The following is a 15,367-nucleotide window of genomic DNA, read 5'->3' on the forward strand; positions in this document are numbered from 1 at the left end:
CCTTAGTCCATGTTTCAAGAGTCGGGTGGGTTGCCGACATTTTGGCGCTTTTGACATGGGCTGGTCCCGCCCTGGTGAAGTGACATGGTGGGGCGCACTGTGGACAGTCTGCCCCGGTTAACAGTTGCGCCGGGAGTAGGGGGCCCCGTCCCTTCCTACAGGGAGAGAGGGCACAGTGAGCACTTTGTCCACGGCCCTGAGAGGTCTGGGGCAAGGGGCACTATAAAGCTCACGGCTGAAGCTGCGAGCCACCTTCGCCCCGGCCCTTTCCAAGCCAACCTAGAGCCGGTCATGGTGCACCACCATGGAGGAAATGCAACGGGCAAGGGCCAGCCAGCGCCGAGGAGAGGTCCCACGAGGGGATCCTCCCACACCGAGCAGCCATCCCTAACCTGCCGAGTTGAATCCCCTGGGCAGACTGCGTGGACCCCACCCGTTTACCTACGTCAACAGTGACTTTGATATTTTATAAGTAAAATAAAAACCAGTTAAGAGCAGTTTCACCTAGGCCAACCCAGTTTCTGAGTTTGTTGAGTAGAACTGTATGATCAACTGTATCCAAGGCTGCACTCAAATCCAGCAAAATGAGAATAGTGAGACAGTAACTGAGTGTAGTAATAGTGTGATGTGAGGCCACCACAATTTAAGCAGAAAGGAATGCTCATTTTCCCCACCAGAGGGAGAATGTGGGCGAAGGAAGGAGGGAAGGTTTTGGCATATTGAGGACTGAAGTATGGAGGAGCACTCGAACATGCCACGCTTAACTCACTACCTCAGCGGCACTCAGCTCAGTGACAATGTGGTGGAGTCATTACCTCAGGTCTCTCAGGTACTCAGAACGAGGAGGCACGTGACCTCTGTTGGATGCACTGACTGAAAGCAGTGAGTTTATAGAGGAGCAGAGAGATTTATAAAGGTTTCCTGGATTGAGTGAAGTAAATAGTTCACCGTTGATTAATAAAGTTTCTTAACAAAGGTGCAAGTTCTACAGAATAAAGAAAAGAGATCAACCCTGGATACACAAATACTCTTTTAGAGTTCCCACTTTCCCTGCATGATTTTCTTCTAAGTTACTTGGTGAGCTTGCCACTTTCAACTTTGGATAAGTGAGTGGGTGGAGAGAGTGGAGTTGACTGTAGTTTTTCCAGTTACGAAAATGCTAAAATTGTGGCTCTTACTTTAAACTGTTTCTTGTAGCCACATGGATTCTCAGCTCTTGTCTGCTGCCTGCTATCAAACTCCATTATAACTTTCAATTCAGTATTTTTTTTCTTTTATCTCATGTTTTTTCTTACAAAATGTAATTCAAATAAAAGACATTGTGATTTATCTAGTTGTCAAGTGTACAGTGCCCTTATTTTCCATATCCAGCCTCTGTACCTCCCTCTGTCTAACAGTCAGCCTGCAGTGTTCTGGCCAGCACATAATTGTCTAAGTGCTTCTGGATGGCAGCAGGCTATTTGGTCATTAAGGGGCCTATTAAGTCATTAGTGCAACAGTGGGACTGCCGTCCGCCTGCCGACAGGACCAGATGATCAGCCTGATACGTGTTGCCTCGCAGTTTTCCACATATTTGCGCAGGTAATTATAGCTTAGATGCGAAACACCCTCAGATGTCACGCTTAAAGAGGGGATACAGGTCTCCAGCACACTTTAAAGGTAATCTCCACCTCCTCCTCTTTTTCCACTGTGTGTGTGTGTTGATGCGTATGCGTGCAGATGAGCAATGGGTTAGGAACGGGACAACCAGAGCCTCGGGACTTGTCAGAGAGAAAGACGGAGCAAGAACGACAGAACAGAGATCCAAAAGGAGCGAGGGGGTCAGAGGAAAGAAGAGCAGAGTGCAGACACAGAACGCTTTTTCCATCAGTCAGCCTCAGCGGCCAACACATTGCTTCAAACTAAAACCTACACGCCCGTCACGGAATGTAAATATTTGGATATGGGTAAGGTTGGATGTTACTTAATTCCTCCCTTTAAAGATGTCCTGTTTAGGTGAACACGGTCCAAGGAACACAACACAAAGTATTCTGTATGATTTGATACACGCATGAGAATCATATTTTGATTTTATTTCAGCTCTTAGCAACCCTTGCCCAGATTTTGGAGACACTCATACCCTGGTCTTCACTGCTCACTATAAATGCTCATCAAATAACTGCCATACACAGCCAGAAACCTCTGGATCTGTACAGCAAAAGTTATTCCTCCTGGATATGAGCTGTATTTTACTTTTACTATGTTACAGTTTTTAAATCATTTTCAAATCACTGATTTATATCCTAGGGCTGTATACTTAGGAGGTCCAATCTGAAATCAAATTTAATATCATATAAAGTAATACTGACATACAGGAAACACAGACTGTGTGACTAAACAGAGTTAGAGCGCGAGCCCAGATAGAAAAAAAGTTTCACTTTATGACCACTGTGTGTAAACTTAGTGGTTGCTATCCTAGCACCATGTACTTTTCATTACTAGTTTTCATACATATATTGAAAAAAACTAAATGTCATCATATTGTATATGATTACACCATCAACAAACACACTGTTGTGATATTTTAGCCCCACCTCCAGGCCTAAAAGTTCCTCACTGAGACCACAACATGTGTGAGGCTGCAGCGTCAGCACAACAGAAAGCGTCACCCTGAGGAGGTGCACTGATTGAAATAGACATGTCAGACTTTTACCAACGCTGTAAACAGAGCACCTCCCCACTATGAAGACAATGCCCTTCTGCTGAGAGGAAACCAGATTCTGTCACCTCCACCCTCCCATGCCTAAAAACCTTTACCCAGTCCCCTCTCCAGCCCGACGTGACAATATTGGGGTATACCGACAGTCAGCCCTCTCTCTCTCTCTCTCTCTCTCTCTCTCTCACTCTCTTTCTCTCTCTCTCTCTCTCTCTCTCTTTCACTATCTCTCTCACAAATAGTGTGAGCTGATGGAAAGTCAACCTGTTCAGAAGTTGGACCAGGTACTCCGTCAGATTGGGTACTGCTTGCCCAGACTGACCCCAGCAGACAGTCTCCTTACCGCTCTGCTGCTCTGCGACTCCAATACCACCTCCCACCCTTGACCCCTACACAGGAGACAGGCGCCACTGATATGACGTAATTTCTCTCCGACATGGGCTAGTGGCCTCGGCTGCAATGCGACCCAGAGAAAATAAATATGGGTGTTTATTTGCTGGGAGTGAGAGAGGAGGCCCACAGGCTGGAGCCGCCCTCAAATTTCCCACAAGCAACTTTGCACTAGAGCTGTTTTTGTTCCACATCTTAACTCTAATAATATACAGAATCTAGGTGAAAATAAGCGTACGGTGAGGTACTGTGCACCATCAAGACATGTTATCCTAGTATCCGTTGTGATGCTGAAACTGGGGGCCTACTCAAGTTTGCTGTTTGCAATTTCAGTAGATTCAAAAGGTGCAATACTCATCTCAGTCATCATGGGAATTTATTGATCCACCCTTGAAGGAAGAGGAAGTATAAGGTGATATAGGTGACTTCCAAAGCTGTGGTTGTGGAGTGTGCACCCTCTGGCCAACTTAGTTTTTTGCAGCTGCTCCCAGTCTGTGCTCAAAGCATTTGCAAAGACTTTGGTCCTGGCCGGCCCGCCCAGCTGTCGACCTACATTGGCCTCCACGGAGCTGGAGAAGAACCATGCACCACAACCCACCTTTGTTTCCACAGCCTCTTAAGTCCCTCTCAAAGAGACATCCACACCTCTCTGTGATCTAGAAAGGTCTCAGACAGACAGAGCTTTCAATAGAGCATGATGGTCTAAAGACGGCTCTGGCATACTTGACATCTCTCCATCCCTCCCTCACTACCACCTACATCCCCACTACAAACAGGTGATCAGTGCTAAAACACCCGCTCCACCTCCTTCTATCCCAGAGAGGATGATTTATCTGCTGTACCCCTTTTCGTACCAAAACTTCCTCCTCTGATGTCACAGGTCTCCCAAGCCACAACTTACTTGTGGAGCTGCCCAACTGGCACCACTGGGACCAGGTGCCTATGAGGGACCTACTGTATGACAGATGATGAATCACCAGCGCTCATGTTTCTAAGAGCCAGCAGCAAAGCTACAGGATATTGTAAGCAGCTACTTTTATTGGGAACAAATAATATGTGGGCCGGCAGGACTTGGAACATTTCCAAACTCAGATCTCCCTTTAAGCATTGCTCATGTTTCAGATTAGTGCTAGCAGTGAGAGGATGCACATCGGTCTCCCTTTTCGTCCGCACAACAACCCCAAGGCTGCCTATACACTTTCTCTATTCCTCATAGTCAGCCTCTATCTCTGTCTTTCACTCCCGGTGTCTCACTTCTCTTTCTTCTGATTGCCACCCACACATTTTCTCTTTAACTCTTTGTCTATCAATCCTTCCTGACCTCATCGCTGTTACAGTCAAGCGTAGAGGGATCCAATCAACCATAGTGTTCAGATTAAATCACAAATTATTATAATTGAGAATAATGGTTTCCATGTCAGTTTCAGTTCAGCTCTGAATTGTTCTCATACATATCTGAAAACGAGGGGGGTTGGAGGCTCAGAAGTCCAGCCGTGCTTGCGCTCTGCTGCAGTGAAATTGAAGTTATCCATGATCCAATTTTGACTGAATTTCCATGGCAATAAAACTCTTATCTGAATTTGAACACCTGTCTTGTAAAAATGTTACAGTGTCTTGTAAATCCAGTGCATTCTGCTTTTGCTTTTCACTGAACAAAAGATGATGCATATTGAAGTTGAATGGAAGTTCTTGGGAAACATAAACACTTATCTAAAGTTGGAAACTGCGCTGCTACTCAACTCTGTTACAGTGTTATTTAAAACAGTGTTGTTTTTGGGGACAACTGCTGTGCCTGTCACACTAAATACAGATCAGCATTTAGACTGAGACGGCACTAAAGTTAAAGGACATAAATGCCTTTAATAATAATAAGAAGAAGAGCACACATCTACAGGACATAACAGACTACACAAATTGCAACACCTTCCTAACGGCATCAGCACTTGTCCTCTTCATTACACAGTGTGCCTTACCAAGCTTATTTCTAGGGGCAGTAAAGCTCTCAGGCATGTGCAGGGTATGCAATGCGACTTTGACAGTGTAGTTAGGAGGTGCTGATGAAAGAGGAGAGGCTGGGAGCCCACTGCCTCTCAAATTAGCCCTTAGACCTGTCACATGGAGGCTTTCGCCCTCGCAGATTCTATTGCACCACATCGCCAGAGTGCATGTATGGAGCTTTGCGTGCTGCTTACAGTGTGCCTTTGTGTGTTGCGTGCCGTGCATGGGAAGCGTATGTGTTTGGTTGTGAGCACTACGTGAATACACACACTGAGATGTTTTTTACGGGCTGAAATATGTGTCACTAGAAACTGAAATTGAATCATTTATATTTGAATTTGAATTGCTCAACTTAATTAATTGCATTAAAAAACTAAATTTGAATCACATAATTTTAATTTGTATGTTTAACTTGAAAAATTGCACTGAAAATTGAATCTGAATAGCATGATTTGAAATTGAATTTATTAGTTTGGAACTGAATTCCAATAAACTTGAGTATGAATGTAATGTAATAAATTGAATTAATTTGCTCTGCAACTGTATTTGATCCTCACTGAAAATTCAGCTCTCTATACACTTCCACATTCAGTTCTCACAGTTCAAATTCAGTTCTTGCAATTCAATTTCAGTTTACTGAGACACACATCCAGTCGTTGAGGAGGAGCAAACAAGTGCAGATTCACAGAACTCCTTTTTCACCTACTGTAACAACTATTTTCTCTCAATAATATCAATGACCAATGGGGGCTAGACGTTTAGAAAGTGTTTTCTCTATTTTATGTAAAAACTGTAGTTTTATGTCTTGCTATATTACTTTATTTGAGTTTTACACCTGAGCCGTCGCCATGGTAACATTTTCGCCTGAGTGGGCTTCTGTTAATACTATCATATTGTAAATGGATCAAGTTCATTTTTGAAATTGTGTGAAAATTCCTTTCAGTTCTCTGGACATGATACTCTGAACTGAACACCATCAGTTTTCAGCATGTTAGAGCATGACCAAAGGCTTGATTCACAGGTTTGTATAAACTTATAATGTATATGAATATGAGAATCTGCACTCCATTGCTCTTCTTCAACAACCAGATGTGTGTCTCAGTGAACTGAAATTGAATTTGCAAGAACTGAATGTGAAAGAGTTGAATTTTCATTGAGGATCAAATACAGTTTCAGAGCTACTGAATTCAATTTCATAATTAATTAATTACATTCAGTTACAAGTTTATTGGAATTCACTTCCAAACTAATAAATTCAATTTCAAATGATGCCATTCAGATTCAGTTTTTCAATGCAATTATTCAAATTAAACAATACAAATTATGTCATTCAAATTCAGTTATTTAATGCAATTATTCAAGTTGAGCAATTCAAATTCAAATACAAATGATTCAAATTCAGTTTCTAGGGACATATATTTCTGCCCACTTTTTCCTCCTTAACGTTGATCAAAGGTTATATTAGAAAATAAATCAGAATGCATCTTCCTCGTGTGTCAAGGCTCATCACAGATTTTTCTAGGACCTCCCACGATGTGAAAAATAGTCCCCAACCACCAGCTTAGGTGACCTCCAACTGACTAAATCTTTAAATAGACACATGTTCCCGTCATTTCTTAAACATCACACATGAAATTAAAGATGGATATACTCCCCATGTTTACCTCATCGAGTAATTAGGTTATTTCCCTCATCTTTCAGTCTCCCATTACAGTGTGAGTGTTGCAATACCGCAGAGAGCCAGACAGCCAGTCTGCGTTAATGAAAGAGAGAGCTCTCTGCTCTTCTCACCTTCTCTAATCTGTTCTGCATGTACATTGCTCAGCCTGACACCCTCTTTGCAGATTCAGCTGTTGAGCCTGTTTGTTTAGTGAGGTGGAGGGACATCCATAACCATAAAGCTGTCTCCAGCAGGCAAGTTTTAATCACTTTTTCTTCCCTTCTTGTGTTGTCCTCTCCCACATTTCATTCAGAGGAGGTGCAACACCCCGAACCTGTGCAGGCACACTCATTGAAGGGTTCTCAACTTTTACTGTGGATTATAGAGCCCAATCTGCTTGTTTTCTACAAGCAGAAGGAAACAGGATACACAATCTTATGATCTACTCATGCCCGCACTAGGCCTGGCTTGTCCTTGCGTTTTTGCCAGCTATTCCAGCTGTGTACACAATGGGAGTCAAATGTAAAAAGGAGAAAATAAACATTCCATCCTCTTACCTGAGAGAAGTTGAGTCCGTTGAGGGGATGACACTGCTCCTCCACCCGCTCCACTGCCCCTGTTGTCTTCCTCATCCTCTCAGCCTCTTGAGCCAAAAACAAGTCCAGCACCGGCGTCCCCCTGGACCGGACGTCCCACTCCGTCAGCGAGTTGACCATCAGCATCACCCACACAGGCCTCTTCCTCTCCCAGTTCCCCGCAATGGCGTTGAATAGGTAGTCAGCGTACAGGCCGCGGCCACGCTGGTCAGCTGTCATCCAGTAAGGCATCATGTGTTTGACATAGTCCAGGTGGCGTTTGAGGCGGCGGTAGAGGTCTCGAGGTAGCAGGGTCTGCAGGTTCTCCCCGTGGGGCAGCAGCTGGCAGCTGGTCAGCTTTGAGATGGTCAGAGGGTCGGTCAGGTCCAACTCAAAGAAAACATTGTGGCTCTTGTGGAAAGCCTGCTTGGAGCTGTTGGGGATGAAGTCCCAGACCCGGGTGTAGGGCACGTGGATGGTACCAAAAAGGTAAGAAGGGGGGTGAGGAGGGGCACGCTTTATTGTCCACAAGAAAGAGTTCATGTCACTTTGCTGTGGAAGAGGCAGAGGAAGGGGGAGAGGAATGAAAATAAGAGAGGAAGGTAAAGATTTTGAGAGCAAAAGGAAACAAAAATGGTAGAACCATCATGTTAGAGCAACTCAACGTGCCTTAAAACTAAAGCTGACACATTTTTCCTCTATTGTGGTTTACTGGCTCATATGGTCAGGTCAACAAGTTAAAGATTGAAATACCATTTTGAGATGACGGCAGGGGAAGCATGAAGTCTAGTCAGCTCGGGGCTGTGCTGCGAGGGCTTGCTGCTGTGGTGCAGCCAGGGAGTTTATAGAGGGGCCTTCTGGGCTGTAAACAGACCCCCGTGTATTGTTGAGGTGCATACCTCGGTTGCCAAAGCCTCTTTCGGCCTGGGAAGCATTTTCAAGGCTGCAGTGCAAATATACTGCACCAGAGCTCATAAAAGCCAAAAGCCGAAAGAAACCTGCTCTCCGTTCTGACCCCACTGTGATACTTTTGTTTGTGAAATTTTTTACACCAGGTGGGGAAATCTGGTGCTGACAGCCTCAAGAACAGCACTGTTTTTGTGTTCTAGGGTTTATATTACAGGAAGTGTTTGTCTATTGTGGTTATCTTAATACAAAACAATGTCACGATGGAAATTAAATAATCACAGCCATTGGAAATGAGCATAAGGCCATAGTGCATTTAAAATATGGTTCTTATTAAGTGCTCTGCAAATGTGCTGTACACGTGCTATGACTTTTATGTTGGCATTATTCAAATATGAGAAAAAAAAAAGAATTAGCTGTTATAAACAATATCAAACTTCTGGCTTCTGAGATGCAGTGTAATCAGGCATTTGAGGGATGAAACCCATTACTGTAAAATAAAGTTATTCTTAGAAAATGTTTACTTCTAAAATTTAATCAAGATTTCCTTCAGCTGTGTTCAAATTATACTACACACTGCCAATGCTGCCTTTGTCATATGGAGCTTTGAAAATGGCTGCCAAGAGCCAGTGAAATCTTCTTGTGGGATGTTCTGTTATTATCATAATTAACTGCAATGAAGATACAGTAATTTCTGGCGCAATCTCCTTCTAGACAAAATAAATCGAGGGTACTCATTTAATTTTAGAGCAGCGTTTTGCTTTTGCACTAAAAATGTTTAGAGTTTGTATCTAAGTCTCTAACTCAATTTTCACATTGGCCTTGGAGACATTGCAGACTAACGGGAAAAAGTTTGGATGGCATTAGATGCATTAGTGCATTTTCCATCATATTTTGGGAGACACGGAAACCTTTTTTTTTTTTTCTTTGCATGTGCAGCATTTTGTCATTCGTTAACGAGCTAATGTGCGCTTAGGCCTGACCATAAATGAAGACTTTTAGACATGGAAAGTGCGGTCGTACTTGTCTAAGGCCTGAGGAGAGGCGAGATCCCCTCTCTGCTAAAGCTGCGTGGACTTTTCTGGAGAGCCTTGACGCGCAGGGCTCTTTTTTATGGGGGTAATTACTCTTAACAGAAAACAGAGACCACTGTACTGACGCATTACAAATCACATGAAGCGAAGGAGCACGAAGCCTTCAGTGGTGTCTGACAACATATCCATTATGCGCATAAAGGACATTACGCACAAATGAAACAAAAGCCTGTGATCTCTAAACCACTCCCTAATGAGATCCTCATTAGTGTCATTTTTAAAGATTCGCCTGTTGCTGAGGTCATATATTTTTCTTTTGTTTGGATTTTTTTTCCCCAAGGAACTAAACGTAGTCATGTGGAGTATATATTCACACGGAGGGACAAACAGGCACTCTGTACTTCCTCACGTTATGAGTTCAAACCACATCCATAATTTTACCAATAGGCGCCCGATAAGTGCTTTAATGGGCTGTGTTGCGCTGAAACAGGATCACTTCTGAAAGGTCAGTGTAACTTTTCCAAATGAAGTCAAGTCACCCGTGGGTGTTCCCCACTTGCATTTGTCACATAAACAGCCATAAAGTTGGCGAGCGGCAACAATTTCTGCTTTCATTTCTCAGGCCCATATGTCTCATCATATTATAGCCGCTGCTGAGGCGGTTCAGAAATGCCTGAACCTTCACATATGTTTAATTTCTTAACCTAGACATATATTAATGCGAGATATTGCTTTAAAATAAATTTATTAGTAGCCTAATATTCTTATTATTACACATTTTAAACACCAATTAGGCTTTTCTCTGGAAATCCACATTCATCTTGCAACTATAACGTGTGCATTCCCCTTTTTCATTCATTTAATCATCCGTCCATCTCATTTCACACCCTTTTATTAGTTAATAATAAAAGGTATTCAAAGGTGTAAAAGGTCATAACCTTTGACCTTATTGTGGAAATTAATAAGGAAAGATATGAGGCGTAATTGTGCCCTGCTGTGGAGTTGCCAACAAAATTAACAAATACTGAGAGTATTTGAGGTTTTTTTTTTTTTTTTTTTGGTCAGAAATTTTTTTATCACAAGATCAATTTGACAACAAGTGTCCCTCAGTTCTTTTGGCTCAACAAAATTGTCAGATAGGCTCAGATTTGATGTATCAAATGCGTATTCGTGGTAGGTGAGTGTGTCCTTGGATGGATAAAGTGTCCCAGCGCGACTCACCGACTTTGGTGCGTCGCACTGCTTCGGTCTGTCCCGTCGGTCTGCGCCCCAGGGTGCCACAGGGTGCAGAAGAGCGCTCAGGAAGACCCAGATGAATCCCGGTAGACAGACCATCGTGCCGAGGTGACAGGACACTTCTGAGCTCTCAGCACACTTTTATCTGCCTTTTCCCCTGTGCTCTCTTCTCACTGCCCTTTTTTCCCGTCGCTTTTGAAATAAAAACGTTACCGGTGGCCTCTGGGCTCACATGTGCCGCTCGCCTGGATGACCATTCCGCCCCTTCGCCATTACCGACTCTCTCCGCTTCCTGAGTTTTGTTGTTTCAGATCTGGAACTTTTCCTGTCTCCTTTCACTCGGTACAGTCCTTAAAGCAGGAGCCGAGCTGAAGACTCTTAGGAGAGTTTCCGCGGTGCGCTCCGCAAGTTTGGAGCGTCTTGACTGGGAGAGAGGGAGGTGGGACGATTCGAGTACCCCCCTTTACCCTACCCAAACACACACAACACACTCAAGACACACACACGGCTTCTTTTAAGAGGAGGGAGTGCAGGTTCAGAGAGGGATGACAGGTTTGCGTGAGTAAAGCTCAACAAGACAGACCCAAAAAAGAGTGCAGGGTGGATGAATATTCTCATAAAGTTCTTATAACGTACTGGAGTGTGAGTTCGGACGTTGCCTCGTTCAACATTGTACTTTTTCTGCCCTATGGCATCACTATAAGGTCGGCAATATTTCTTATAGTATGCTAGAATGTCTGTCATGCCTCGATAGTGAGTATACTTTTTAATTAAACTTATTAAACAATCAATTAATGATTACTGGATTATTAAGCTTGGTGGTTTTTATTTCATATTCCTCTACTGCGGGGTTTCTTTACTGCAGGCAACTTTATGACGTTGAAATGACAGAAAAATCTTAAAAATTCACTTGCCATCTGTTTCCAGAGCTTTCAGCCTCATTTTATGGTCGCCCTTAGCAGACGGAAGTCTAGATGTCTCTATATCATGATATTTTCCAATCAGATGAAACAGATTTGGTGTTTGTGCTGATGCCTCATCAACCTATGTTTCATATGGTTCTGTGTGGTGATATTTTTGTGATCTTTTTTCCAAAATACACAGTATGATAGCATTTCTGTGGCTTTTTTTTTCTAAGGAAAACTATCACCAAACATGTGGAGCCAGGATGGCAGGTGGCACACATGGTGCTGGCAGTACAGAATTTTGTTTTGCTTGGTTTTCAACAGAGTCATTCCAAAGATGTAAATGAGCAATATTTCAAATGTTGTCATCTGCTTCCTCTTCAGCAGGATTGCATTTATCTCTGTCTGTCTCTGTTTGACAACCCCGCAGCAGTACGTTCAGAAGATAGTTATGTTGCTGCAGAGAGTGCCAGACCTTTTACGCATGATTAATGTCACAAATAAACAGGCCCGAGTAAAGATAACTGTGAGAAGTGTTTTATTTATTTTCAGTCCAGCGCTCTTCTTAAGAAGCATTAGTCATGATATGGAGCATGCTGATCTGAAATAAACGCTTGTGTTGAGAGAGAGTGGCCCCTCTGTGTGCAGGCCCGCGATGTCAACACTCCACTACTCTGCTGTGACCTCAGTTATTGTCCAAGTGGCAGACAGTGTGACAGAGTCAAGTAGTGGGAAATTTATCATGGAGACCCCTCAAACAAGTGGCACCGGGCCCCTTCCCGTAGGCCAATGGCAGACAGATCTTGGACAAGTAACTCTTTGTCCTCGGCCATGTTCTCCCCTCCTCTCCACTCCTCTTCTCACCGTGCTCACTTCTGTTACTGGGCAGCTCCGACTCACCCTGTACACTCATTGTATTTTCCATTCAGATGAGGTAGATTGGGCGTTTGTGTGGAGCGTCTTTGATCAGCTTGTCTTTTAACACAGTTTCACATTGTAAAACTGTGACACTTCTGTCCTTTGACCCTTGACTCTTTTATTGGGTACCGTTCATCAAGCATTTAGAATCTGAAAGGTTGAAAAGTCAATATTTCTTTGTTTTATGCATCTGTACAACAGCCTACTTTATGCTGCCTCACGGGAGTGTATAAAGGAATAACACAATAAAACCATGTTGATCTAATCTAATCTTTTTTTTTTTTATCCTTGCTCCCCTTTGTGGCTCTTGCTCTGAGACAGGTGTGGGATTTCAGTTAGTGGTTTCATCTGCTCTAATATGGCCACCTGTGGACTCAGGTACCTGCTTTAACCACACCTTGCAGAGGACTTCACTTTGAAGGAGCTTTTTCACATTCTTGGCCGGTTAGAAGAGGGCTTATGAGCGGCTGGCTCCTGGAGATTCCTGGACGGGGGCCAGCACTTACAGCATAGTGCACATATAGCTGGGGACGAAAGAAGACTTTAAAGTTAATGTTCTGCTAGCAGACTGCAGAAACGCTCACTTACAGAACCCACATCTGGGGAGGCGTGACAGAGAAAGAGAGCGGAGGGGAGAATGAGAACCCTTTCTGATGTAAAGGTATTTTTGAAATGTTAAACAGTCAAGTATGAAGTATATCTGCATCAGAATCCTGACAATATTGATGTTTTCCACTATTTTCATGGACTTTACATAGCCTATTTACCCCATGTGGACAGACAGAGGAAAAGCATGGAGAGAGGGGGTACAAAAGGAGAGAGTGAAGACCTTGTTAAATATCTGTGGCCCCCAGCTCGAAGGATCCTGTGTCTACTTGTCCTTGTGGCTCCACGGCTGCCTGTCTGTCTGATATTGTGCAGAAGTCTTGCCACAAAACCCCAGCTTTAACCCTCTGCCTCTGTCTCGGCATCATTACTTGTCTATTGGTATGTAATGAAAGAGGTACTTCTTCTATTACAACTACTACCACTGCTACTACACCACATAAAAAGGAAATATCTATATAGGTCTACTGAACTATTACAAAGAAGGGGCAACTAAGTCTGGGAATGTGTGCAAACTGTTTTGTTTATTATGTGCACAGGGACCCCTAGTGGTGTAAAGAAGAGCTGAGATTATGTACAGTATGGACAAAGGTAAGAAGGACAGAAAGAGATGGTTGACCCGAGGGCACAAAGATAGTGCTTCAAAGAAAATGTGAGTATGATGGATATGAAGGAGTGGCTCATAGCTTAAGGCAGCCATACTTCAGAGGGAAGACTGGCTGTCAGACTCACTGGGAAGACCACACTGAACACTCTCTCTCTCTCTCTGTCTCTTGCCTGTTGTCTCTGCTCTCAGCTGGACTACACACACACTCCCTCTCTATCTCCGCCCGTCTCTCGCTCGGTCTCCAATATCCTCTGTCCTGCTTTGAAGATGTCAGGGAATAATATTGACTGAGTCTCCGGTGAAATGTTATTGTGGTTTCCCTTTCCGGACGTCATGGGGAAAAGGGGTGTAAATGGAAGGGATAGGAGGTGGAGGACAATGTTAGGGGGTGGGATACGGCAAAGAATGTCAGAAGGAGGTCCAAAATGAATCTGTTGAAGCCCAACTGCTGAAGTCAGGTAGAGATGAGTGGGAGTGTACAAGACTGTCTCTCTTAAATGTTGTTCCTGAGAATCTCAGATAGTGTTTGTGGAACGTGTACACACTGAGTTAGATGGTGTTTAGTGACAATAGATCTGTATTAAGTTTGTTTTTTCTACAGCCTCTGCAGTCAGTGACGTCCCTTGTGGCATGTCAACACATGCAGTGGATGGCTAACTGTCTATCTTCATCATCCACAGTTGAGAATGAAAAAAGGCAGGAGAGAAAAGATGAGAGGAAGAGATAAGGTGACAGAGGTCACAGTCAGGGTTGTTTTTCTGGAAGCAATGTCTCATAGGGATTTTTTTTTTCTCCCCTGTAGTCGTTTTGGGATGAAGTAAGGAAAGGGTCACATAAATCATTATCAGAGTTAAATTGCTGATCATTTACAACAAGTGATTAAAGAAATTTAGCCAGATTAAAGGCAGTTTTATGTAGAGGTGACAGGGATATTTAATGAGGACTTTATCTGCATAGTAAGGCTTTTATTTGCAACAAATCAAAAAGCAGCAGGTCTTGTTTTTGAAGCATTCCCATTTCATTTGCATAATATTCCAAGAATCTTCTTTACATTTGTATTTAATCTCATAATCCCACTGATTCCTGGATACATGTGAGCAAGCATCAGTAAGTGTAAAAATGATGTTTTCATGTGCCAACGGTATTTATGCATGTGGTTCATGCATGTGTTTCTGCATATGGAATGCAAAAGATGTATGTATATATAGAGAGATGTATATATGTAATGTATTTTAGAGCTGTACATATATATATGGGTGAAGAATTGAAGGAAAAATCTGAATAAGAGAGACAGAGAGAGAGAGAGAGAGACAGAGAGAGAGAGAGAGGAAAAACAGCAGTGCTTCCATCTGGGGTCAGAGAATCACTTGATGATATGAAAATTGTGTTAATCATTGTCTCAACCCAAAATGAATACACAGGGGTCTCCACCACCATCATCAGACCACCAAATGACTGGAGCCCATAATGCTCTCACATCAAAGGTTTGGCTGGCAAAGACACCCCATGATGCATTGTGCTCTCTCCCGCTGATCATCGGCATTGTGAGTAATTGTATTATCCATATCTGGAACCCCCCTGCTATCTTCTCTCCCTTTCTACCCCATTTACTCCTGAGAGCCAAAGCAGGAGAAGTAGCTAGAGGACTGAAAAGGCTCCTCCTGGTGTTAAGCAGATCTACCTTTTGGCTATTAGAATGGTAAAAGAATAAGATATGGAGGAATAATAGTGTTTCCCCTCTTGTCATCTCAACAACCATAGTGACACTGCTGCAAATCTCAGCACTGGACAATAGATGCCATTGATATCCTAATATTATGGAAATGCAATATATATA

At 43.2% G+C, this 15,367-nt stretch overlaps 1 protein-coding gene across 1 annotated transcript in view; it reads right to left on the reverse strand.

Annotated features, from left to right (window-relative positions):
• trabd2b (TraB domain containing 2B) overlaps positions 1 to 11,014 on the reverse strand; it is a 70,934-nt gene extending 59,920 nt beyond the window's left edge. Inside the window, exons 1-2 of the mRNA XM_044362610.1 lie at positions 10,480 to 11,014; positions 7,301 to 7,870 (exon numbers count right to left, since the gene is read on the reverse strand). Coding sequence (XP_044218545.1) covers positions 7,301 to 7,870; positions 10,480 to 10,593 — 684 coding nt within the window. The 5' untranslated portion in view covers positions 10,594 to 11,014. The remainder of the gene's footprint in view (positions 1 to 7,300; positions 7,871 to 10,479) is intronic.
• Between the last annotated feature and the right edge of the window lie 4,353 nt (positions 11,015 to 15,367).

This window comes from Thunnus albacares, chromosome 9 (genome assembly GCF_914725855.1).
Source record: "Thunnus albacares chromosome 9, fThuAlb1.1, whole genome shotgun sequence".
NCBI classification, from domain to species: domain Eukaryota; kingdom Metazoa; phylum Chordata; class Actinopteri; order Scombriformes; family Scombridae; genus Thunnus; species Thunnus albacares.